Source organism: Perca flavescens, chromosome 24 (genome assembly GCF_004354835.1).
Source record: "Perca flavescens isolate YP-PL-M2 chromosome 24, PFLA_1.0, whole genome shotgun sequence".
In the NCBI taxonomy this organism is placed as follows: domain Eukaryota; kingdom Metazoa; phylum Chordata; class Actinopteri; order Perciformes; family Percidae; genus Perca; species Perca flavescens.
Window position 1 is genome coordinate 18,736,081 of NC_041354.1, and position 25,820 is coordinate 18,761,900.

At 40.4% G+C, this 25,820-nt stretch overlaps 3 protein-coding genes across 14 annotated transcripts in view; 2 read left to right on the forward strand and 1 right to left on the reverse strand.

The window, feature by feature from the left end:
• LOC114551152 (double-stranded RNA-specific editase 1-like) overlaps window positions 1-2,380 on the forward strand; it is a 27,138-nt gene extending 24,758 nt beyond the window's left edge. The window contains exons 8-10 of one of the 3 annotated variants that reach the window (XM_028572275.1): window positions 441-622; window positions 1,135-1,313; window positions 1,400-2,380. In XM_028572275.1, coding sequence (XP_028428076.1) covers window positions 441-622; window positions 1,135-1,313; window positions 1,400-1,576 — 538 coding nt within the window. In that variant the 3' untranslated portion in view covers window positions 1,577-2,380. Of the gene's footprint in view, window positions 1-440; window positions 623-847; window positions 921-1,096; window positions 1,314-1,399 lie in introns of those variants that run through there. The other 2 variants (XM_028572276.1, XM_028572277.1) reach the window with 2 other exon arrangements.
• On the reverse strand, window positions 2,189-9,927 carry dhrsx (dehydrogenase/reductase (SDR family) X-linked). 5 transcript variants are annotated; one of them, XM_028572280.1, is made up of 7 exons: window positions 9,839-9,927; window positions 6,913-7,020; window positions 6,621-6,689; window positions 4,784-4,885; window positions 4,069-4,276; window positions 3,613-3,820; window positions 2,189-2,603 (listed from the first exon to the last, which is right to left on the reverse strand). In XM_028572280.1, the coding sequence occupies exons 2-7, from the start codon at window positions 6,989-6,991 to the stop codon at window positions 2,421-2,423; spliced, it is 849 nt and encodes a 282-aa protein (XP_028428081.1). In that variant the 5' UTR covers window positions 6,992-7,020; window positions 9,839-9,927; the 3' UTR covers window positions 2,189-2,420. The 5 variants fall into 5 exon arrangements, with proteins under 5 accessions (XP_028428081.1, XP_028428080.1, XP_028428079.1 ...); XM_028572279.1 differs by lacking the exon at window positions 9,839-9,927 and adding an exon at window positions 8,828-9,195 and having other exon boundaries at window positions 6,621-6,686; XM_028572278.1 differs by lacking the exon at window positions 9,839-9,927 and adding an exon at window positions 8,828-9,187.
• cd99 (CD99 molecule) overlaps window positions 9,059-25,820 on the forward strand; it is a 27,179-nt gene continuing 10,417 nt past the window's right edge. For 3 of the 6 annotated variants that reach the window (XM_028572283.1, XM_028572289.1, XM_028572288.1), the window contains exons 1-9: window positions 11,809-11,846; window positions 12,039-12,151; window positions 15,230-15,488; window positions 21,880-21,912; window positions 22,043-22,108; window positions 22,672-22,704; window positions 25,072-25,122; window positions 25,276-25,314; window positions 25,744-25,803. In XM_028572283.1, coding sequence (XP_028428084.1) covers window positions 15,425-15,488; window positions 21,880-21,912; window positions 22,043-22,108; window positions 22,672-22,704; window positions 25,072-25,122; window positions 25,276-25,314; window positions 25,744-25,803 — 346 coding nt within the window. In that variant the 5' untranslated portion in view covers window positions 11,809-11,846; window positions 12,039-12,151; window positions 15,230-15,424. Of the gene's footprint in view, window positions 9,075-9,277; window positions 9,520-11,808; window positions 11,847-12,038; window positions 12,152-15,229; window positions 15,489-21,879; window positions 21,913-22,042; window positions 22,109-22,671; window positions 22,705-25,071; window positions 25,123-25,275; window positions 25,315-25,743; window positions 25,804-25,820 lie in introns of those variants that run through there. The other 3 variants (XM_028572286.1, XM_028572285.1, XM_028572287.1) reach the window with 3 other exon arrangements.

The following is a 25,820-nucleotide window of genomic DNA, read 5'->3' on the forward strand; positions in this document are numbered from 1 at the left end:
GACAGACAGGCAGACAATTTTTCAAGATATTTAATAACAAAATAACTACAAATCTGATCATCATTTGGGAAAAACATGATAGATAACATCCCTAACCCTAACCTTCTTTTTTATGTTTTGTTGACACTTTTTTACATGTTTGTTTGTTGACACTTTAACAAAAAAAAAGTGTGTTGCTTTATTTTAAAATGTCCAACGTTTTTGTCTCTGGTTATGTGGCATGGACTGGCCACCGGTAGAACCGGGAGTTTCCCCGGCGGGCAGGTCTCTCTGTACGGGCTGCACGCCAGTCGAAAACGCTTTGAAAATCTTTTGTCGCTTTTTACTCTTTTTATTATTTTTTTTAATACAGTTTATGTGAAGATACTCTGCCCCTATGACAAACGGGATAGGTATTCACCTGATGTAATTAAATGTGATTGGTTCTACCCCCCCTTCAGGTGGAACGTGGTTGGACTGCAAGGCTCTCTGATGAGCTACTTCACCGAGGCCGTCTACTTCTCCAGCATCATCCTGGGCAGCCTGTACCATGCAGACCACTGCTCCAGAGCCATGTACCACAGGATCACCGAGATCCAGGACCTGCCGCAGTCCTTCAGCCTCAACAGACCGCTGCTCAGCGGTGAGAAGCACTCACACACTCAGATTATTACTCTAAGTGTGTGACAACATTATGGGATGGATCCCTACAGAAAGATCCTTTTAGTTTAACATGAAACAGCCCCGAAATCCCCATCACCAAACTCCACCAGACTAGCTCAAAATATTCTGACTTCATAAATATACTTTTGATGCTATTTTGTTTCTGTTTTTTTAAACCTTTTTTTTTTTTTTTTTTTTTTTTCAGTGTGGTATTGGTACTTTTACTGAAGTAAAGGATCTGAATACTTCCACAACTGGTTGTAAGCAGTTTTTCCCCCTAAATAAATCTTAAAGATCCTCCTGCTGCTACACCTTATTGACGCCTTCAAGGGTTTTTTAATGTTTTTTTGATTGTTTGATATGCTTTTGATGTTTTGTTTGACACCCTTTATGCAATTTTTTTGACCGTTTTGTGAAAGTGTTTTACATTGTGCTATTGGTACTTTTACTGCAGTAAAGGGTCTGAATAGCTCTTCCACCGCTGGCCTACAGGAATCACAAACGCGGAGGCTCGTCAGCCGGGAAAAGCTCCTAACATCAGCATGAACTGGGCGCTGGGAGACCCAGGCCTGGAGGTGATCAATGCCACCACGGGGAAAGATGATCTGGGCCGACCCTCGCGGCTCTGCAAACACGCTCTGTTCAGCCGCTGGATGCGCCTCCACTGCAAGGTAACCCTGCTGACACTCGGCACTTTCTGATTGAAAAGTTGTCGCCCCCAGACCTAAGTCTTGTGAGACCCCTTTGTGTCCCGTAGCTGTCGTCCAGCCTGCGGATCCGAACAGTGCGACCTGGCAGCTACCAGGAGGCCAAGGCGTCAGCGGCAGAGTACCACAGCGCCAAGCAGACACTCTTCAGAGCTTTCCACACAGCCGGGCTGGGCACCTGGGTGAAGAAACCTGTAGAGATGGACCAGTTTGCTCTCGCTGACTGAGGTAGAGAGTTAGTGTTTGGTGTCTTTGTCTGGGATCAGTTTTAGCTGAGTAAGTTCCCTCTGGATTGCCATGGACTGGAAGAACGAGGTACGAAATCCACATGTCCGAATCCATGGATTTAATGTTCCACCTTTTTGTCATGCACTCCGACTTTTGTTCTTTAAGTATTCAAGGTTTTTCTCAAAATAATGCAAGCCTTTTTTTGCAAAATATTCAGACTTTTTTTCTAAAATCCATGGATTTGGTGAAAAAAAGCCAATATATTTTAACGTTCCACCTTTGTTTTAATAGCCTCATGCTGCTCCCTCTCAGCCAGCACTATACATGCTTATTCAGTTATGCAACTTTGTACAAGGGACAAATGTAAAAAACTTTGGAATTGTAAACTGCATTGCTGGCTAAAATATGTGTGATCATAACAGATTGGTAGGAAAGCTACCGTAAAAGGTTTATCGTGGATTAGTGTTGTGAAACTTTACAATGGCCCCGTGCAGTTTGTAAAAACAGTTTTTTCTGCTTTGTTGCAGTTGCACATTTAAGATCTCAGATATTTTCTTTTATTTCAAGCTGAGAATAGGCACACTCAAAGTCAGGAGGCTGAGTCTCTCAAAGGCAATTTGTTTATTAGCGTTTATTAACGTATTGTAATAAATGGTACATCTTCCTTAATCTGTTGATACAACAATACTCACATTAACTATAAATTAATATTATATTCATTCACAGTGATCATGGGAAAAATTATTGTGCAATATCATCAAATAAACTGGACATTTGATTAGAATGTCTCCAGGTGTGAAACGTACAGTTCATCCGACAGACTAGAGGTGATTAGAGAAGGAGTCAGGCCTTCTGAAGGCCCACCAGCTCGCAGCTCTTCTTCCACAGCTCGGCTTGCAGCTCTGAGTCGTAGGAAGTGTCCGAGGACTGCTTCCTGTGGCCGTTGTACAGGTAACAGCCCCCCACCCCCTCCATCTCAGAGGCAGCTGCAGCGTACACAGATATGGACGCTCCCTCGGCTGGAGTCTAAAAAGGAAACGAGAGGAGTTTTAGTTCCAAAACTAGAAACAACTAAAAAAAAAAAAAAAAAAAAGTTTTGGGGGTTAATCTTAGCAAAAGATGCAAAAAAGTTCAGAAATACAAAGTTCAGTTTCACTTCAGTGAAAGAAGAGAAGGAGTTCCACAGGGTGGGATCTGAGGTCCCCCTTTTTTTTTTTTTTTTTTTTACTTTGGTGTCTAAAGGACTGGTGGGAACAACAATTTAAGAAATTGGTCCAGTATTAAGCAAGACAGCAGCAGCAAAACAAACAATGCAATGAAACATTAGATGTTCACCGTCCGTTTGTTTCCCTAAATGGAGTCTCGTGGGTTTGGTGATGGTGATTTCGGGGCGGTTTCATGTTACTCTTTAACAAAAAGGTCTATCTCTGTAGGGATCCTTTCCATAATGTTGTCAAACATTTAGATTAATAATCGGAGTCAAAAACAGATTTAGAAAAGGCTGGCTATACACTGCCTGCTTGGCGTGTGCGTGGATTTTTCTGTCTTTACACACCAGAAACGTGTCTGATGCACTGCTGCTGCTGCTAGCCTTGTCTGTACACATGTATGTTTCCCATTGATAAAATGAAATACCATGTTAAACATAAATATATACTGATTTGATTACAGCAAAGACAATGTTGACAGTATTGATGGCAAAATAGGCTACAGAATATTTTGTTATGTATTGACAGGTGCAATTTTTTTTATTACATTTATATATCTGCATTTATATCAAAACCCAGAGACTTTCAAACATGTCATTTATTAATATGCATTTGTGTCAAAATGATCAAAATCATCTTTTTGTATTCTATGTTGCCTGGTAACGCTTTCAACACACTTGGGTGTGGCGTGAAAAATAGGCGTTGGTTCTATTTCTAGCATGCACGCGTTTTTGTGAGACGTGCGTGTCACGCAGGCAGTGTGTAAGCTCTAACTTGTTAACATGGGAGCCAAAATATAACCGTGTGTAGCCGGCCTAAGACGTCACCCTGAACAGGATCTTGGCCACGGGTTTCTTCAGCGCCTGCGCGATACTCCACAGGTTGTCGTAGAGCGCCGTGTCCACCATGCCGGGGTCCACAGCGCTAACGGTCACCGGGAAGCCGCCGGCCGTCAGCTGCTCCTGCAGGTGGTAGGTGAAGAGCACCAGAGCCAGTTTGCTCTGGGCGTAGGCGCCGTGGGAACTGTAGCAGATCCTGCACAGAGGCAAATATACTCTGACTTCTGATTTCAAAGTTAAAAGTGTGTATATGTAGATTTATTACCAGGTGTGTAACATTGCATTATGTAATAAAACGTCAAAATTTAATACATTTTCACTTCATTATATAATAACACCCACATTATATAATACATTTCTCCGTATTTTGTAATAAATGATGAATGGTTTAACTTTTTTTTAATGAAATGTAATGATATGATGCATCATGTGAGAGAGCCTCACTGTCTGTTTAGGTCGTCCATGTGCACCTCTCCTGCGTAGTGCGTCGCCGAGGACATGTTGACGATCCGGGAGCAGCGGGCCGGCCGGCCCGAGCGCTTCAGCGTGTCCAGCAGCAGGTTGGTCAGCAGGAAGTGACCCAGGTAGTTCAAAGCAAAGTGGATCTCAAAGCCGTCCTCCGTCTGCCCCTCAGGAACCATCATGGTTCCCGCTACAGTAGAGAACGACACAGCGTTTAAGAGAGGTCATTCAGGGGCAGAGCTTCTGGCTCTACAGAGTGAAGATTTGAGGGTTTTAAAATAACTTCAACTTTGTGTCATTTCCCCGACAAAAATCATCAAAAGCTTTGAAAAAAAGCGACATACTTTTGGAAGAGGGCCAAAAAACAAAGAGAAAAGTGTTAAAACAATATCATGCTTATCCCAAATAATGTTCAGATTTTTAGGCATTCTGTTATCAAATATCTTGAAAAATAGTTTATATATCTAGATGGTGCATGACCACCCACCCCCCCTAGATTTGGGCTTAGCCCCCCAATGTTAGGGAAACTGATGTTTTCTTTATTTTCTGTCGCTGTGTTATCTTTTCTTTCCATTTGTTCCCTCAGGTTCCTGGCAGACTTTATCTGTATTCTGTTTAGCTTCATCTGTAATTAATATGAGTAATGTCGGTGCGTATGGTGCGTTCAGTGTTCCGTGGGAGAGTGTGTGCAGCGTACCGTTGTTAACCAGAACATGCAGGGGGAGCCCTCGGTTCTGGAAAGTCTGAGCAAACTGTCGCACTGATTTCAGAGAGGTCAGGTCCACGAAGACAAACTCAACTGTAGAAACAGAAAACAAAGTTCATCTAAAAGACATGAATATGATTTGATGAGTTAGTTTGACCTCTTTAAACCTGTTTTAAGATTGGATATGTTTTGGCTGAAGGACAGCAGAGACCGAGACAGACCGATGCTTACTTTTCCCCTGGCTGTCTTACCTTTTCCCTGGCTGTTCTTCATAATCAACTCTCTACCTATCTCCACCAGAACAACCTTCTTGATCCCCACCAGTCTGGCTTCAAGGCTGGTCACTCAACAGAAACCGCCCTCCTTGCTGTCACTGAGCAGCTTCACATCACTAGCAACAACCTCTCTCTCTTCATCATCATCCTTCTGGACCTTTCTGCTGCCTTGACACAATGAACCACCAGATCCTCATTTTGACACTCCAGGATCTGGGTGTTTCAGGCTCTGCGCTCTCTATGCTGACATCTTACCTGTCAGACCGAACCTACCGGGTAACTTGGAGAGGATCTAGCTCAGAACCTTGCCCACTCAAAACTGGGGTTCCCCAGGGATCAGTCCTGGGCCCCCTCCTCTTTTCTCTGTATACCAACTCTCTTGGATCTGTCATTCAGTCGCACAGCTTTTCTTATCACAGCTACGCAGATGACACCCAACTAATTCTTTCCTCTCCTGAGTCTGAAACTCAAGTAGCGGCACGTATCTCAGCCTGTCTGACTGACATCTCTTCTTGGATGTCCACACACCATCTGAAACTCAACCTTGACAAGACTGAGCTCCTTTTCCTTCCAGGGAAAGGCTCTCCTACCCAGGACCTGACTAACAATTGACAACTCTATGGTAGTCCCCACCCAGACTGCTAGAAACCTGGGTTGACGACCAACTCTCCTTCACTGCCAACATTGCTGCAACCACCCGATCATGTAGATACATGCTGCATAACATCAGAAGGATACGTCGCCTTCTAACGCAGTAGGCGGGTCAGGTTCTGGTTCAGGCTCTAGTCATCTCAAGTCTAGACTACTGCAACTCCCTCCTGATTGGTCTGCCTGCATGTGCCATCCGGCCCCTCCAGCTCATTCAGAACGCAGCAGCTCGACTTGTCTTCAACCTCCCCAAGTTCTCTCACACTACACCACTCCTCCGCTCTCTTCACTGGTTACCAGTGGCTGCCCGCATGCGCTTCAAGACACTAGTACTTACATACAGGGCCACGAACTGATCAGCCCCAGCTTACATCCAGGACATGGTCCAACCATATATCCCAACCCGCTCCCTTCGCTCTGCATCAGCCAAACTGCTTGCTGCCCCCTCACAGCGAGGGAGAACTAATCACTTAACGAAATCCAGACTGTTCACTGTCCTGGCTCCCAAATGGTGGAACGAGCTCCCCGTCGACATCAGGATGGCTGACAGCCTACACATCTTCCGCCGAAGGCTCAAAACACATCTCTTCCGACTACACCTCGGATAATAAAAAAAAAAAAAAAAAAAAAAACTCTTAAACCTGCACTTTCATGTCTCTTTGTAGCTTTGCTTATTTAAAGCTAATGTACTTGCACTTACTACTTGTTGTCTTGAGTTTGTACCTTCAAAAACCTTGAAAGCACTTAATTGTAAGTCGCTTTGGATAAAAGCGTCAGCTAAATGACATGTAATGCAATGTCTTACCTTTCCCCTGGCTGTCTTACCTTTCCCCTGGCTGTCTTACCTTTCCCCTGGCTGTCTTACCTTTCCCCTGGCTGTCTTACCTTTCCCCTGGCTGTCTTACCTTTCCCCTGGCTGTCTTCTTCCTGAATCCTCCGGATGGCCGCTGCACCTTCTTCTCTCTTGTTCCCTGCTGGAGGTGAAAGAGATCAGACTGATGTCAAGCAGATATTCACTAACCCCCAATACTTCTACACTGCTACGTTTTAATTTTTCTATTTATTTATCATTAATTTCTTATTTTTGAATAAAAACAAGATTTAACAGTATTTTCTTGATTGATTGACAGTAAAATAAGATGGAGAGATGGGGCCTGTGTAATCTGTTGAAGGCATGTGATTGGACGGGAGCAATACCTATGACAACATGCATGCCGAGCTTTGCCAGGTGTTTGGCTGTCTCATAACCCATTCCTCTGGTTCCCCCGGTAACCATGGCAACTCTTCCATCCTGCCTGGGTAAAACTGTTTTGAGAGAATAGACACATTCCCTGATGTTTAGTTACAAAACCTTTGGAGAGACTGTTTTAGTTTCAGTACACTTTTTGTTGGAAAAAGTGTACAAAAACGTTTTAAAAACGTGCCTAAAGTTGACACTAGCGTCAAAAACTAAAAGATGTCAGAAAAAGCATCCAAGAAGCAACAAAGACAACGGGGGGAAAACTAACTTCAGAAAAACCGTGTGATTACATTTAAAGTGTCAGAAGAAACAAACAAACATGTGAAGCAAAAAGTAGCAAATACCATGGGGAAAAAAATCAAAAAGTAGCAAATACCATGGGGAAAAAAAATCTAAAACTACCAAATACCATGGGGAAAAAAAATCAAAAAGTAGCAACACTAACGTTGAAACAACACATGACTTAGTGAGATTCTTCCTTTATTCCCTGATTAGTGTGTTACATAATCTCTGGACTATGTCTAATCTGGAACTAATGGTGCTTTCACTGACGCCTTGTTTACTTCAGTGTTTATGGCTCCACAGTTAGTTTACCTCCTTGGTACAGACTGCAGACAAAAACGTTCGAAAACACAGAAGAAAAAAAGGGCCAAAAAGTGATATTAAAAAAATCTAAGAAAGCAACAAAAGCAGGTTTGACCCTTTCCTCCTAATAATCGCGCCTTTTAAAAGGTTTAAACACTTCTAATCTCACAAAGAATGCAGGACGGATTTGATCTGGTAATGCCGGGATTTACTCAAGACTTTCACTAGTTCTCAGGATAAAATCCCACAGCTACAAGATTTAAAACTACACTTGTATAGTCAGAAACTACACTTTCATAATCAGAAACTACACTTTTATAATCAGAAACTACACTTTTATAATCAAACTATACTTTTTATAATCAAACTATACTTTTACAGCGAATAAGTAGGTCTAATGTGCATGTTAACTGTCCTATTTCTAACGGAGTCTGGCAGTTGTTGGGAGATTAGTATGAAGGTAAATATGGTGCAAAACGTGAGAGCTTGTAGAATACAATGTGAGAACTTGCAGAACAAAAAATTTGAACTTGTATGTTAAAATTTGCACTTGTAAAATTAAAATTTGCACTTGTAAAACTAAAATTTGCACTTGTAAAAAATTCACACGTGATCTGAATTTGAAGTCACAAAAAGAAAAAAAACGAGAGCTTGTAAAAAAAAATCTGAACTTGTAAATTGAAATTTGCACTTGTAGAAAAAATATTCACAAATGTGTAGATTGACATTTGCATGAACACGACAGCTGCAAACTTGTAATGCAACATAGTACACGAGTAAATGTTGCATTACAAGTTTGCAGCTGTCATTGTGTTCATGCAAATGTCAATCTACACATTTGTGAATATTTTTTCTACAAGTGCAAATTTCAATTTACAAGTTCAGATTTTTTTTTAAGTGCAAATTTTAGTTTTACAAGTGCAATTTTAGTTTTACAAGTTCAAATTTTAACATACAAGTTAAAAAAAATTGTTATGCAAGTTCTCACATTGTATTCTACAAGCTCTCACGTTTTGCACCATATTTACCTTCATAGATTAGGCCATATCGCGTGAACCACTCTAAACGGCACGCGCTTTGCGTATGACATACACGCCGAACTGATCACAAGAGATGTTTTTTTTTAAAGTTTGAAGTCAGAATCCATCAACTATGTTCATTAATCTATAAATAACCGGATTTGTCTGTAAACTGTCACATTTTCTAACGGAGTCTGGAGTTCCCACGGGGAAACGATACCTTAAAGAGGCCCGAAAGAGCCATGTATAGAAGAGAAGTTGCGCTGACCTGGGAGCATAAAAGCTCTGTTGAAGGTCTGATAGAGGAGCACTTTGACTCCGCAGAAATAGAGCTTGAGAAGAGGCAGCAGCACTGACAGCAGCCACATCTCTCTGTTTACGTCCGGACAGCTTCCGAGTGCGGCTGTGCGTCAAGCTAATGAGTCCGGCTCCGAGTTTATCTTTCCGTGGTTTCGCCTCCGAGGAAACTGCGTCATAAGATGCCCAAATAGAGCCAGACGTTGTGAACATTGGGGGTGAGGGGAACCAATGACAGTTCATCAAAGCTGTACCATTCTATTTTTCTTTCGACACGTTTTCTGACTCTTTCAACGTTTTTTGTTTTGGTTTTTTTTACCTATTATGAGCATATTAAGAAGTTTTTGGCGTTTTGTTATGATTTTGACAATTACTGCTTTTGTTGATATTTTTGTCCTTTTTTAGACAATTGTGGTGCCTTTTTAGACGTTTGTTTAGAGGAAACTGCGTCACAAGATGCCCAAACGTTGCAGATTAACTGAGAAAGTTACATTTCATAAATGCGTTGTATTGTAAGATGAAGCGGTTCCATAGGAGAGGAAAATCCACTTTGACTGATCGAGATCAGCTGAATCCTGAGATTATCGAGGGGGCAGAGTTTTACAGAATAACAGCTGATAATTAAAGAAACCTAAGAAGCAGATTCGGCCTGGGGCAGGAAAGGTAAATGCTCGGCAGTCCAGACGAGTAAAGAGAAGTTAAAGATTAGAAGAAGAAAGCGCCAGACATCGGAAATTGCGCCAAAGCAGTGACAAAAGCAGCGAAAACATCGAAAAAGGGACAAAAACAGACAAAAAAGTAAGGCAAACTTATACAATAGTTACAAAAACAATGACAAAAGCGGCGGAAATGTTGAAAAGCAAAAGAACCTCGAAAACAATAAGAAAGTCATAAAATAGCAACATCAACATTGAAAAACTTTGAATAAAGCGAGTAGTAGGAGTAAGAAGATCAGGGAGGAACCCGACTCTGATTAGCTCACCGCTAACTCTCTGTCTGTGTTCAACGTTTCAACATCAGCCAAATGAACCCTGTGATGGAATGTGTCTTTATTTTTAGGAGGAATTCAGCAGCTCAGCTGATTTAACATGGTGTTTATTGTTGCATTTATTTATTTTTTTTCTTTCATACGCGACCGGCCTGGCCGGCCGTTCAGCTGCTGCGGAGCTGTGTGTGTGTGTGTGTGTGTGTGTGTTTGTGTTTTTTCTGCCCGGGCCAAACCAATACTTTCAGTCTTGAGGGGGATACGAGCGGCCCCTCCTAACTTGGACTGATCCTCGTTTTTCCTGACATCCGATTGGCTCAAACTTAAGGCGCCGAAACAAGAGTTCACTTTCAGTCAGGTTTGGATTTGGTGATGTGAGTAGGCTCGTTCGAGATGAGCCAGATCTGCGCAGAATCGATCACCGGCGATCGGCGCCCAATGCATGCTGGTTAGATTCTTGTCCGACTTGATCCCGACTTGCTTTGACGTCATGCACACGTGGGCAAAGATAACCTCACGAGACCAAGGCGGCCGCAGTTCTGAGACGCAGGCAGCGCAGTTGCTTTTCACCTTTCACCAACTGCAAGAGCCAGGCGGACGCAGGTGGACCCACTGCATGCTGGGAAACGCCGGCCTCTCAGCTGATCGAACAGCTGATTGGTTCAGAATCGACTTAACATGATGACGTTTTATGTAAACTTTTTTATTGATTTTGAATCTGAGGGATTTTAACTGCGATTTGTCTGATTTAAAAGCTTATTCTGTACAGAACACATGTAGTGAGGCTTATAGTTATGTTTAGAAGTCAGAGAGACTAAATCTGTTCAGATTACAGATCATCTACAGTCTGTTGTTAATTAAAAACAGCAACAGATCACATGTAGAGAATTTTGACAGCTACTCTGTCATAATAAAAACAACTGGAGACTGTGTAGGAGCTGATATATGGGTCTGATAACATTTTATTAAATTGGAATCGGACCACAGTGTTTATGTCACTTCCTGTTCGGCCTGAATGCTGCTGGAATCAGCTGGAAAACTGTCCGACTTGAGAGCGGACTTTTGTCACCGCCCCCCCGCTGCTGCCGCCTGCTCTTGTCTACTTTACAGGCGAGGAGCAGCTCATCTCCAACGAGCCTAGTGTCAGTACCCGATCCGTTCCACCTGCACAATCCGTTCTGCGCATGCGCAAGATGTTCACGCATGCGCAGATGATAATGTCGTTTTACGACCTGCCCGATCTGTTCCACGCTAGCCTCCACCCAAGCTAACAGCTAATTCGGCTAACCGCTAGCCGACAAATAACGCATGCGCAGAACGGATCGTGCAGGCAGAACGGACAGCTACAGTAGATTCAGTCTAAAATAACGTTAAGTCAAACATAATGGGAAAAGCAGGCTACAGCAAAATTAAGACTTTACAGTAACAATAAAGACAAGTATTGAGTGATTGTATTTTAAATGAGCACAAGTAAAGTAGAACTGACGTAACAGCTGTTATATATGTTAACGTTTGTTTTGAAGTTTTATTTTGAGGGTCTTTTAAAAGTTTGCATGCTGTCTCAGCTCCCGGTTAGCCGAATTAGTTGTTAGCTAAACTAACGTTAGCTTAACTGTGGAGGCTGACGGACGGCAGACTGCTACAATCAGCTAACGGTTAGCCAAATGAACTGTTAGCTAAAGTAATGTTAGCTTCCCAGTGGAGGCTAACGGCAGACCGCTATAATCACCTAGTGGTCTGCCCGAATTAGCTATTAGCTAAACTAACGTGAATTAGCTATTAGCTAATGGAGGCTAGTGTGGGAACCATAGACAGTATATGGTGGGAACAGATCGGGTAGTTCCGTAAATCATCGTACCACAGCGCATGCGGGAACATCTTGCGCATGTGCAGAACGGATTGTGCAGTTGGAACGGATCGGGTACCGACAGTGAGGTAGGTAGCAGGAGAGAGGAGGAGGAGGAGGAGGAGAAAGGAGGAGAGAGGAAGAGCAGGAAACAGACAGGTAGAGGGGCAGTGTGCAGGGCTGGGTAGGCAATTATATTAGGCATATCAATCAATCAGATATTCACATATAGGATAAAATGGCAATAGTTCCACATACTAGATAATAACTTAACTGAAGCACAGATTGAATTAGAAAATGTTTTATTCTTAGTCATATTTATAACTGATGTTTTTTCTCATGCATATGTAGCTGCACAATCCGTAAGCAGAGGCAAGGTCCATCACGGGGCAAGCTGAGCCAGGGAGAAAAAGTAAGGACCGATATCAATTGGCGTCACGAACAGGATACAGATCTAATGAGAGGTGAGTAGCTGTTTCATTCAGTGTGAATGAAAGAGTTTGCTCCCTTTTAAGCTTGTCTGTGAAAGAACTGTTTGATGGGAAATGTCTGGAAAGGAGATGGAGACTGAACAAATGCTGAGTACAATGATTTCAGACTAATGCAGCTTTATTCACACAACAAACAAACATACTTTCATGAAAGAGAGAACAGTTGACATGCACCAAATGTATATGCCAAGGTTTCTCTTAGAAAGGAAGATAACCATGTGTACACCCTCCTAAGAGCATGCACCCATAGTGTCTCTACGAACATCAGAATAACTTCTCCTTTATACTTTTTTGTACTCACACGCTTCAAGCTATCTATTTCAGTGCACAGTTTACTCTTAAACTACACCTTTTATGGCACGTGCTCCTAATAGATTCCCACATTCCTGGCTCCAATTCCTTTGTGTGAAAGTTGTACCCAAACTCATAATAGATTCTACACATTCCTGTGGGTGAAGGTTGTCCCCAGACTAACCTTCTTGTATAGTACACTACATACAACATATAAAATACATTTGAAACATGTAGGCTGAAATATCCAACCTATCAATCCTCCCTTTTTTATCCTAGTTGAATTACAGTACTACAATGTGATATGCAACAATATGAACCCCTGGAATGCATTTTGAATGATTATCCCAAATACATCCCTTACATGAAATATTAACCCATGCATTGAATTTCTCATGCACATCTTTTATTCAACTTGCACTTGATATTGAAAAACCCTACAGTGACAAAGTAAGTAAATGATTTCCGTTCGCATATCTTCTCCTCCTACATCGATAAGCATCAGAGCAAAATCCGTCCTCTCTCACTCTCCCGGTCCTCTGATCCGTCTGCTGACCGTTCCTCGACTGTCCCTTCTGAAAGAGCCTATCGATAGGTGATGGAGACCTCAGAGTCATCCCCACCCTGGCCTCTCGCATTGTCACATTCTTGCTTTTTAGTCTCGGTACTGAACTGCAACTCCAGTTCATCTCGAAAACCATCTGGGTGTCCATTTCCACCATGGGCAGTTGAAAATCTGCGGCCTCTCCCTCTCAGCTTGTTCTGTAACACCAGATGTGTTTCTGATTCTGGTGTCTAATAGAGGTGCCCCATGTTGCCCACTGAATGGAATAGAATACTGAGCCCAGGATTCATGGTTCTGGTTCAGCTTTTGGTCCTGCAGCTTGGGGAAGTGAGACGGCCTGCTCTGACACATCGAGGCCCTGAATAAACACAAAACACAACTCCTCCAGAAGCATTATTTGTGCTTTACTCATTTTAGTTCTCTTGATTCTCTTTCTACGTTGTAATCTATGACATTGATTCAAAATGTTGCAACAAAACAGTAATAGTATAGGAACTTCATTATGCTAATTCAAAAGTACATTTATCTCTCTCTGGTCTATAAAGCTGTTAATCATTTGTCTTCTTTTTCTTTTTTTTTTTTTTTTTGTTTTTCACATACTTTTATCCACAAATCTTTCTCCTTCTTAACTTATGCTTCAGAAGCAAGCATAACTAAGGCACATCTTGTTGTGGTTTTCTTTGTAATGTTAGGGTCTGGCATGACGTCTTACTATAATTTTGATCCATTTTGAAATTGCAGATACACAAAACACATAAACAAAACAAAAACTCACAAACAATTACGCTGCACCTGATCCCGAAATTGGAGTCGGTAATGGTCTGTTTTAAATCTTTGCTGGCTATGTCCCATCATCAAATTCAACTCCTAAACGTCTGTGCACTCCAAAATAATCTGGTCAATTCTTCACTTCCTTATGCATCACAATCACTCATCACATTCATTTCGACTCTGTGTACTGAATCTCTTCCCAAACGAAGCACCAATCACACAGAGAATTCACGCACTAATCAATGTCACCCACCATAGGACATCGCTAGATTTGATGAAGGCAACATCAGCTGTCAACAATTCAAACACCATTTAACTTTTTGGAATTTACTCACTCATTTTAGTCTTACCCCAATTAATAATTTCATATCTCCATTCTTTCCTTGGCATATACATTTGGTGCATGTCAACTGTTCTCTCTTTCATGAAAGTATGTTTGTTTGTTGTGTGAATAAAGCTGCATTAGTCTGAACTCATTGTACTCAGCATTTGTTCAGTCTCCATCTCCTTTCCAGACATTTCCCAGATATCATATACCAACTGCCATACCACGCTCTTAGCTACACTGTTTTACTCCTGTAAAGTCTATGGACAAATAACGTGATAATGTTGACAAGTTGATATTTTTTCAAAATGAGATCTGCAATAGGACCAGAATGTATGCCGAATAGAAAAAACAGATTGTAGTAATGTGTATATCAAATTTAAAGTTTTCCCATAGTCAGAGTTTTTTGTTGACGAGCAAGAATACTATAAATTGTTAAATGAACCCATTTGTGGGCAGTAAGCGAACTGTTTTAGTGAAAGTTTGGCAGGTTTAAGTCGGCCTTATCTGTATGTATGTTTGCACATGTCTCATAGATAAAGTAATATGCTCAAGGGTTAATTTAACTTTCTTCACGGTGCATGAGACCCCCTCTGATATAGGGTCAAATAAGGCCCATTACTTTTTTTTTTACTTGAAATAAAGCTTTGTAGCTGTAGAATTGGTTTTTGTATGTGCGTAGTTAATCCCAAAAAAAGTGATTTAAATAGCAAAGAAAAATGTAATAAGGACAAAAAGCACCAACATTTTTGGAAAAAAAACAAACGGGCCCAGAAAAGCGTCAAATGTCGCAAACGTGATTTTAAAAAATCCCCCCAGAATCCCCAAAAAGCGTTGGAAAAAGCAACAACAATATCAAAAAGGCGACTGAAACTTCGAAAAAAGTGGCCAAAAACTCTAGTTACAAAACCTTTTCACACATGCACAAAATAATTCTATAGCTACAAAACGGTTTTTATACTTGCACGACTCAATTATAAAATCACAAACAAATGGAGATACTAAGTCATTATTTTGAGATGCACAAATCAATCTATAGCTACAAAAAAATCCAAACTGTGAATATTACTGACTCTTATGTGCTCCCATACTCTGAAAGGCTGCAGGCAGCCACACCCGACCGTGTGTGCGCCCCTCCTTCATCGGCAAAGTTGACTCATAACAAACTGTAAGAGGACACCAGGCGAGGTTTGCCCTGCAGTCTGAGGCCACAAATATCTGCAGCTGAAGCCTGAAAACGTCCCTCCAGAAGTTTGACTTTAAAGAAAGAAGAAAGAGCCCAGTTACCGTCAACATGATCGGTTTGAGGATTGGTGTGCTGCTTCTTCTTCTTGTTGCTGGGACATTAACAGACGACGGTAAGTTACAGTGATTAGCCTACATTACATGGCGGCTGTGGTATGTATATTAGTGGTCTTGTGTCTTTAAGCAAAGACAACGCTGGAAGAAGTATTCAGATACTTTACTGCAGTAAAAGTACTAACACCACATTGTAATAATACTCTGTTGCAGTAAAAGTTTGTAAGTATCATTAGGAAAATGTAGTTAAAGTATTCACCCATTGTAGAAAGAGTAAAGGATCCAACCAGCTGTGTGTTTAATGGTTTCATCATCTCAGCTGGAATTGTAGGCCGTTATATTGTCGGTTAGTTTACTTTAAGTGTTTAGTGAGCAGGAATCTTAATGTGTAAAGTAACTAGTAACTAAAGCTGTAACAGATGAATGTAGTGGAGTAACTAAAGTAACTAGTAACTAAAGCTGTAACAGATGAATGTAGTGGAGTAACTAAAGTAACTAGTAACTAAAGCTGTAACAGATGAATGTAGTGGAGTAACTAAAGTAACTAGTAACTAAAGTAACTAGTAACTAAAGCTGTAACCGATGAATGTAGTGGAGTAACTAAAGTAACTAGTAACTAAAGCTGTAACAGATGAATGTAGTGGAGTAACTAAAGTAACTAGTAACTAAAGTAACTAGTAACTAAAGCTGTAACAGATGAATGTAGTGGAGTAACTAAAGTAACTAGTAACTAAAGTAACTAGTAACTAAAGCTGTAACCGATGAATGTAGTGGAGTAACTAAAGTAACTAGTAACTAAAGCTGTAACAGATGAATGTAGCGGAGTAACTAAAGTAACTAGTAACTAAAGCTGTAACAGACGAATGTAGTCGAGTAACTAAAGTAACTAGTAACTAAAGCTGTAACATGAATGTAGTGGAGTAACTAAAGTAACTAGTAACTAAAGCTGTAACAGATTAATGTAGTGGAGTAACTAAAGTAACTAGTAACTAAAGCTGTAACAGATGAATGTAGTGGAGTAACTAAAGTAACTAGTAACTAAAGTAACTAGTAACTAAAGCTGTAACCGATGAATGTAGTGGAGTAACTAAAGTAACTAGTAACTAAAGCTGTAACAGATGAATGTAGCGGAGTAACTAAAGTAACTAGTAACTAAAGCTGTAACAGACGAATGTAGTCGAGTAACTAAAGTAACTAGTAACTAAAGCTGTAACATGAATGTAGTGGAGTAACTAAAGTAACTAGTAACTAATAATAATAATAATAATAATACATACGTTTTTTAAAGTGCTTTACATGGAACTCAAAGACGCTTTACAAACAAACAAACAAAAGAAAGAAAGAAAGAAAGAAGATGAGTGATTATTGTAAATTATGGATAGGTCAATTGAAACAAATGAGTTTTGAGCAGTTTTTTATAGGTGTTCAGTGAGTCCGAGTTTCTGATGTGGATGGGGAGTGAGTTCCAGAGGGTGTAAAGCTGTAACAGATGAATGTAGTGGAGTAACTAAAGTAACTAGTAACTAAAGCTGTAACAGATGAATGTAGTGGAGTAAAAAGTACAATATTTCTCTACAGCCAAAATTGCACTTGTAGAGGACACACACACACACACACACACACACACACACACACACACACACACACACACACACACACACACACACACACAGATGAAGTATAGTTAAAGTTCTGCATTCAGAAACTGTACTCAAGAAAAACTACAAAAGTATTAGCATCAAAATAAACTTAAAGTACCAAAAGTAAAATTATTTTTAAAACTTTAAAGTAATTAAAGCTGTTGGAGAAATGTAGTGCACATTTGTTTTCAAGATTTCCCTCTGAGATGTAATGGAGTAAATGTAGAAAGTAGCTCAACATTAAAATACTCAAAGTCCACCTCTCTTCCGGACTCCAGCAGCAGCTTTAAAATGGAGAAAGATAAAGAGAGAAACTTGGGTTAACATCCCTAAATGAGTTTTTAAGGCCCTATTGTAACTGAAGGAATTATTATTATTTTCCCGGCAAATGAAGTGCCTTTTTGAGGGGCTTAACATATTCAAAAACTCACCAAAATTGGCGGTCGCATCAAGCCTGGTGAAAATGTACGTATTTTAATGTTTTCGGGAATAGGCGCACAAAAATGGCTCGCTAGCGCCCCCTACAAAATTAGACAAATTGAGCCCCTGCAGTACGTTTATCGTAGACTAACGAAACTTGATACACATTTGGTGCGTTCATGCCACTTCGGAATAACAGGCACTGCCCCCGTGGTTACGTTGTTTTTCCGACTGGCAGCGTTCAAATGGCGTGTTCTTCTTCTTCTGTTTTATTGGCGTTTGGCATAACAACTTTTTGCATGACTGCCACCAACGGTTGGCCGTAGCCAAGAGCATCAATAATAATACATAGGCCTTATTTATGAATAATTTGAAACATGTTATGTCTGTGCATGTTTCTTGGCAGAGGCATTTGTCCACAATAAACAGTTTGTCACTGAAATATGTTCAGTGAACCAAAGTCGCCTCCATCAGACGTCAGCTGTCAACGCGTCGCCAACTGGGAAACTCGGTTAGCAAAATTCAGCCTGAGTTTCCCACCTCTGATTCCCGCAGGAAGTGACGTGAATGGTGACGTTTCCACTCGGAAAAACGTTTTTCCGATGTCCATGAACGCATGGATATGTAACCTGTCAAAACGCACAGAAAACGTCATTGGAGCCATACCCTAAACCCAACTGGAAGTCCGCCATTTTGAATTGAATGTTTGAAATTAGTGCGATTTTGGCCATTTCCACACGTCGTACTTTAACGAACTCCTCCTAGAGATTTCATCCGATCAACTTCAAATTTGGTCCGTGTCATCTTAAGACGTTAAAGATGAAAAATTATTAAAAGAATAAAATTTCGTCATAGGGAATGGCCGTGGCGGGGCGGCCATTTTGTGCGTTTCGCCACCGAAAAAGGAAGTGGGTGTAACTTGAGTGTACATTATCCAACTGGCTCGAAACTTTTCAGGATTCATAAGAGTCCAACCCTGAGGACAAATAAAGGCTGATATTTACTTAAAGTCACAGCGCCCCCTAGTGGCAACAGGAAGTAGGCCTAAAAGTCAAGGTGCTATACTTTAAAAAACTCCTCCTAAAGATTTCATCCAATGGACTTCAGACTTGGTCTGTACCATCCCAGCACCTTAACGATGAAAAGTTATTAAAAAAAAAACTTTTCATCAGACGGTGTGGGCGTGGTTTGGTGGCCATTTTGAGCATTTATCAATGAACTAAGAAGTTGTTGTAACTTGAGTGTACGTTGTCGTATCTGCCCAAAATTTGTCACGATTGACAAGGGTCCAGGCCTGAGGACACCTACAGGCCAAAATTGACTTTTGGTCATAGCGCCCCCCCGCTGGCAACAGGAAATGCGCCTTATATGACAAACATCATCCGATTTACATGAAACTTATAATGTGTGGTCTACATGTGATACTGAGCCACCCCCTATACTTAAACCACGCCCCCTTTATGGCTTTTGAACCGTTTAAGGTATATCCTTGTGGTATCATTGAACTCAGCAGAGAGTTCCTTCTTCATTGGTGATGGTTTGACCCGCCCCCTATGCTTAAGCCACGCCCCCTTTCATAACTGGTGACCCGTTTAAGGTAGAGTCTTATATGAGGTATCATTGACCTCAGCAGAGAGTTCCTTTTTAATTGGTGATGGTTTGGCCCGCCCCCTATGCTTTGGCTACGCCCCCTTTCACAGCTAATGAACTGTATGATGTAGAGTCCTGTGTGAGGTATGGTTGAAATCAGCGGGCATTTCCCTTTTCATTGGTGACGATTTGCGGCGTCTGAGTGCCGTGCAAATGCACGGTCACAAGGAGCGGCGTACGGCAGTAACCCTGACGCGCGGAGAGGCGCGAGGGCCCGTCCATCGCTGCTCGCAGCTTTATTTATTAATTTATTTATTTTAGGGTTGTTATCATCCTTTACCTTCTGATGTTTTCAATTCCAAATATATTAACATGTTGGTCAAAGTATGTATGTTTAAGCGGATTAGTAGTTTAGTCTCTAAAATGTCAGAAAATGGTGAATAATATTCTGAATTTGATACAGAACATGTAAACAACATATTCCGGTTGGATATTCACATTAAGTCATTTTTCCGAATATAGAATTGTCTGATTAAGACGTGTGTGTTATTCTGGTATTATTCAGCCTTTAGAGCATTCTTTGGACATGTATACAGCGCATTCGGAATATGTGTCTCAATCAGGGTTTTCACTGCAGGATTATGGTCAGTGCGTTGCTATGGTTGCTGTACACAAACCAACCAGCCAACAGTTTGCAGGCGGCAGACCTGATAAGGAGAAACTCAGCTACTTTTAAACATGATCAAAGACTCCGATATCAACAGGTTTTTGGCTATGAGCCGACCTTTTTTTTGGCAAGGAAATACGTCCTTATTTTAATCATTGATTGTGCTGAAGATCTGTTATTTAATTAATCGTTTTGTCTATTTAGAATCAGAAAAGAGTGAAAAAATACGGAAACCACACAAAAGAAATATCAGAAACATGCCTAAAAACCAGCTAAAGGCCTTGAGAAATCATGGTTAACCCTTTCTTTTTATAGATGCATACTAGGAAGTGTCTGCTTAATCTGGGTCTGCTTCCTGTCGTAACGAGGCTGAGCGGTGGTACAGGAAACCACGGGCACGCAATGAGCTGCCATGCTCAACTGCAGTGGTGTGCTCTGTGCAGCTCGTATCAGGACTCATTTTGTAGTCTGATTCCTGCGTACAGTAGGTGACTCATACTTCAAAGCCACTCTGTGTGTCGGTCAGTCAGCAGCGGTGTTGCCATACCAACCAGTAAATACACTGCATGATTCACTGCAACACCAAAAACACACACACACACACAACACACGTGAAGGGAAACCCCTGGAGCTAATGTTCACTGTGACTCAGGGCGCGGAGCTTCAGGGTCTTCAGCCCTGAATGTTTCCTCCAAAGCCCCGAATGTTTGAGAGTTTTAAAATAGTCTCTCTGATTAGACCGGAAAATCAGACACTTTCTACCTATGTTATGGGACTTATAGAAACAGAAACATCAGACAGTTTCTACCTATGTTATGGGACTTATAGAAACAGAAATATCAGACAGTTTCTACCTATGTTATGGGACTTATAGAAACAGAAATATCAGACAGTTTCTTCCTATGTTATGGGAGTTATAGAAACAGAAATATCAGACAGTTTCTACCTATGTTATGGGAGTTATAGAAACAGAAATATCAGACAGTTTCTACCTATGTTATGGGACAGAAACATTGGTGCAAGAAATTGTGGAAAAAAAGGCAACAAAAATATTGAAACAAAACTTTTAAAAAGTGACAAAATCTGAAAAAAATGTCAGAAATGCAACAGTAATGCAGTTATAACCATAACCCTAACGCAAGTATCATGTTTCCATAACATATGTAGAAAACATTGCGTACCAAGTAACGTTAGTACAGGGGGGAGTGGCGATGCTGTATTTGATGTGTTTTTATTCTATTTATTTCCTTGTTTTATACTGACACAAGCTGGGTGAACAATATTTAATCTTTTTGTACATACAGAAGTACACGTGAAAATGACAAAGTAAATCTTGAATCATGAATGACGGAACAATGGGAAATAGTTTAAGACTTTAAAATCGACATCCACTGAGCCAAAATGCTTATGTTGTCATTTAGCTCGTTCTGGTTTCCTAACTGCGTCGCAAGTTATAGGAGCTTAGCTGGGAGCTTGATGGAGACAGCTAAAGTTAATGTTAGCTGTCCTACAGCTGTCAGTTAGCTTCTACTTCACATATTACCTTCTAACAGCTGGATTCTCAGTAACAAAACAATCTGCAAGAAACAGGTTGCTTATAAATCACTAAAATAGTAGTGACCGCACCGTTTGGCTTAGTTATCAATGGCGTTAGCATCGTGGCTAACACTGTTGTTACTTAGTTTATGACAAATGGTTTTGGCTGTGCTTTCTAACATGATGTCATTGTGCTAACCGAGCACCGTTAGCCTTTACAACAGAGCCTCTTCACTACACTTGTTAGATCATGTTTCATTCCAGAGTTCTCTGTTGATGTGTGTATGTCGTGGTGGGATATAATGTAAACAGAGAGTGGCGTGCCAGAAATGCAATGCGCCGTGACGTAGGTCCCCTTCAAGGCCAGGCTGATCGTGTAATAACCACATGCTTATAGTGGCATTGACAATGAATAAGCCTAAGTAGTGTAGTACATATTAATAACAGGCTGTATTTGAGCATTACATATTCAAATGTTATTTGAATATTAAAAAAATAACATGAAATTTGAATGCTATTCTAGAGGAAGACTGACAGCTCTATCATACAGTGTGTTTGTGTTGATTTGTTATTCCCTGTGTCTTCCTCTTCTTGCAGGATTCAACCTGTCTGACGCTCTGGATGATCTGGGTGAGTAACTCTCTCTGAAGCATCATGTTCATGTTTTTATGGCCGTTTATTTTTCCCATATTCCCAGTGTTCATGTGTCGGCTGGATGGCTGTCAGATTGTAACACTGCTCTGTTATTTCTGTCCCTTAGCGCCGCCATCAACACCTGCAAAGCCCAAAGAGCAGCCCAAGGCTCCCGAGAAACCCAAAACTGACGGTTGGTATCCTCTCACCTGTCACCCATAAAACAGCTGTTATTAGACAATAAGCAGGGCTTCAAATTGACGCCCACCAACCCGCCAAATGCGAGGACAAATCAATTTTGGCGGGTAACATTGTGAAGTAAAAACCAGCCACTGAGTCGGTGACAGGGGGATTGTTGAGCTCTTCTGTGTGTAAGGCATCCATGTTTTGTCGAAAAATACACTGAATACCTTTTTATTAAATTCCTTTTAAAGTCTTCAGTACATATATATGATTCTGAGCATATTAGTTCTAGTAACGATCATCCATTGTCTACTAAAACAAGAGATGAATGGTTTTAAACCTGATTAAAAATGTAAAACCCTAACTATCCCTAACCCTGGTTTTTGACGCTGCTCAAAGTTTTGGTCGCTTGTTTTGATGTTTTTGGTAATTTTTTTCTAATGCTTTTGTTCAATATTTTTGTGATTATTTTCACCCTGGATTAATGTGTGGATTATTTGCTTTTTGGTTTGCATCAGATGGTTTGTCCAAAATAATTTATGTTTAAATCTCTTCTTTATCTTTCTTCTCCAGGGGGGCTGGAACTCTCCGATGCGTTTGCACCAGGTAACATTTAAAAATTGTAATATTTACTTACAGCAAATGTCTTCCCGAGGTGAAAAATAATTATATTACAAATATACTTTAATAAAGTGTACCAAGTATATTTTCAACATTTTGTACTATTTTCGTGAAATCCAAGTATAGTTAAGTGTATTTAATTATGTATTAACTTCAACTTAACATCTATTTGACTACACTTCAAGTGTAAATAGTATACTAAAAAGGAACTTTTTTTAAACTTCAAGTGCACTAAAATACACTAATGAAAATCAAGATTCATGAGCAATTAAGCACACTTACAGTACAATTGCATTGTATCGCCATTCTTATTGAAATACACTTAAAAAGTCATTGCAGTGCGACTTATAGTTGTGTTTAAGTACATTTTGTGCATACTGCTATCATACTTATAATTACTATAAACTGTTAATTTAGTATGCCTCATTGTGTGTCAAAATCCAGGAAAAGAGGTGGTGCACCCCCTTTGCTCAAAGTTTATGCTACCCTTAATGTCCTTTCACACTTTTTTTTCCAAATCTAGGGCATGCCGTACAAACTTGTAATGGTTCAGTCATATTGACATGTTTGTCTTCCACCCTACAAAGTTTGGGCTGCCTATGAATTAATGTCCAAATATTGCTTCCCAGATAATGTGATTTTCAGGCTGTAAAACTGAAGTAATTTCAAGGGCTGAAAATATGAAGACATAGGATTTGAACAGAAATATTGTACAGGCCTTGGTTTTGCGACACATTCTTGATATAGACAAGGTTTGAACAAAATCTGAGACCGTGCAACAACAAGCTGTAATTCCATTTTAACCCAGAAGACTCTGACAGTGCACAGGCACCTGCCTCATAAATAGCCTAGCTATATTAATTGAAGAAAAAAAAAAAAAGTACTTCGTTGCCAAGATATACATTTATCTACTGGAATAGAGCAGTGCAAATAGTGCATAAGGCCATCCTCAACCTTACAGTAGGCTACTTGTATGACACTCCATCTGACACCATTTCTGTTCAGCAATCAACGATTGTTAAGCACTGGGCTAACGTTTGCAGGTTTTAATTTGCGGGTAGTAACGTTACAGTTATTGTGATGTAACTTTGGCTATGTTCACTGCATATTCCACAAATGAACGTGCCATAACTGACATGCAATACTAACATTACATTACATTATCACACCAAGTACTCTGAGTCACTTAGCTAGCCGGCGAATTCCTAGCTAGAAGTTACTAGCGTAAACAAATAGCTAGGCGCTAACCGGCGCTAACGTGTACAGTAGGCTACAGTTGGCTTACTTCAAACTTACTTCATGTGACTCGAGAGCGCAGACTCGCCCCTTGTGAAAAGCTGCACATCTTTTTTGTAGACTTTACAAGAGGCAACTCGTAGGGTTTGTCCCCGTTTAATCCATAATCATTTTTCATCTTCCAGCCAACGTTCATTGAAACGACAACCTGTCGGCAGCAATATTATGAATCCCACTATGGCCACGCCAAGACCCGCCCTTCAGTACCATTTATTGGCTAGGTGTCCATGATGCTTACGCAAGTTAACGTAACCGTGACCAATCGGCTATCCTGACCTTAACCAATCGAGCTGCTTCCTAGGGCGGGTCTTGGCCATGGTCTTGGCGTGGTGGCAAATTGTGTCAATACACTTTCCATTAGTAGGCTACAGTAAATTAATAAATTACTAAATTTCCACTAAAAGTGTTTGCATTTTAGCATATTTTATGACAGTACTTTGAAATGCTAATAAAAGTATCATATTTTAGTGCACTTTGTTTACAGTACTAAGATTACACTACTGATGAAGTGAAATCAGTGTACACTTTCACAAATTATATTATATATGTATTTTAACATATTTTATGAAAGTACTCTGATATGCCACTAAAAATACACTTATTTTAGAGTGTACTGTATAAAGTGTACAGAAGTCACACTTCTAATAAAGTGAGATCATAGTACACTTTAAAAAAGTATACTAACAATTAATTTCCAAAAAATATACTTCCCATAAGTACACTGAATTGCCACTCTAAGTATGTCCAATTTAATACACTTAAAAAAAACACTTTTAAAAAAATGTTTTTGTCGGGTTTTTTTAAAGTTTGCATCCATCATCCAACTAATTTTGGAAATTTCTTTTGGAAAAAAGGCAAAAAACGACCCAAACAGATGTTTGAATGTATTTTAAAAATAGTTGGCGGTTAATTTGGATGACTCTTTGCAGATCTAGACGTCTGCTTCATGTTCACATATCTTCATACAACATGGAGGTTTCAGACTTTGACAGATTGTTATAAATACATTTTGTTGCTTGTTTCTAACTAAATAAATATATTTATGTTATTCTGCAGATGAGCCAGCTCCGACTAAAAAACCCAAGAAACCGAGTTCTGGAGATACGGGTAGGTTTAACGGTCCAATCTTAAAAGAAATTACTTTGATATTGGTATAGGTAAACAAGTTTTTTTCTGCAAATGTATAAATGTATCAGGGAGATGAATATAAATATAAAGTCATCTCATCAGTGTCTAAAGAAGTGTTTTTGTGTTGTATAGGTGGTGTTGAGTTCGATCTGGAGGATGCTCTGGGTCCAGGTAAGACACAGCTGAGAAGTCAGCATCCAGCTGCTCCGTTGTCTTCCTCTATGTGATTACCAGCCTGACCTGCTCTCACCGAAGAATATGAACGGACAGATTGGGATACAAGGGAGCCCAAATGAAAATCTTTTTTTCCCTCATGTTTTCGTTGATTTTGTCGACATTCTTGCCGTCGTTTTTTTCGCTGCTTTTTTCAATATTTGACGGTTTGTTGTTTTTTTCTCCGTTTTTGCCACTTTTTGGAGATTGTTGTAGCTGTTTTTGTCTCTTTCTTGATGTTCTTGTTTCTTTTGTTGCCATGTTTTGATATGACTACCTTTAATAAAGCCCAAGGCAGAGAGAGTTCCAGGTGAACGAGCCGCCACAGAAAATCGACATCTGGTTTCTTTGTGTATTTCTGTGATTATTGGGTCTCTGTTCCCTCAGACCCCAACCCCAAACCGGACAAACCTGCAGTGCACCCCGCAGACCCCGCAAAGCCCCGAGGTCAGTCTGCCAGGTCA

Excerpts from the sequence above, each read along its gene's own strand:
- dhrsx (XM_028572278.1), bottom strand. The coding sequence starts at position 8,927 with ATGTGGCTGCTGTCAGTGCTGCTGCCTCTTCTCAAGCTCTATTTCTGC. Across the intron at positions 4,277-4,783 it reads GCATGTTCTGGTTAACAACG|CGGGAACCATGATGGTTCCT; the intron begins GTACGCTGCACA and ends TCTCTACTGTAG. Across the intron at positions 3,821-4,068 it reads ATGGACGACCTAAACAGACA|GATCTGCTACAGTTCCCACG; the intron begins GTGAGGCTCTCT and ends GCCTCTGTGCAG.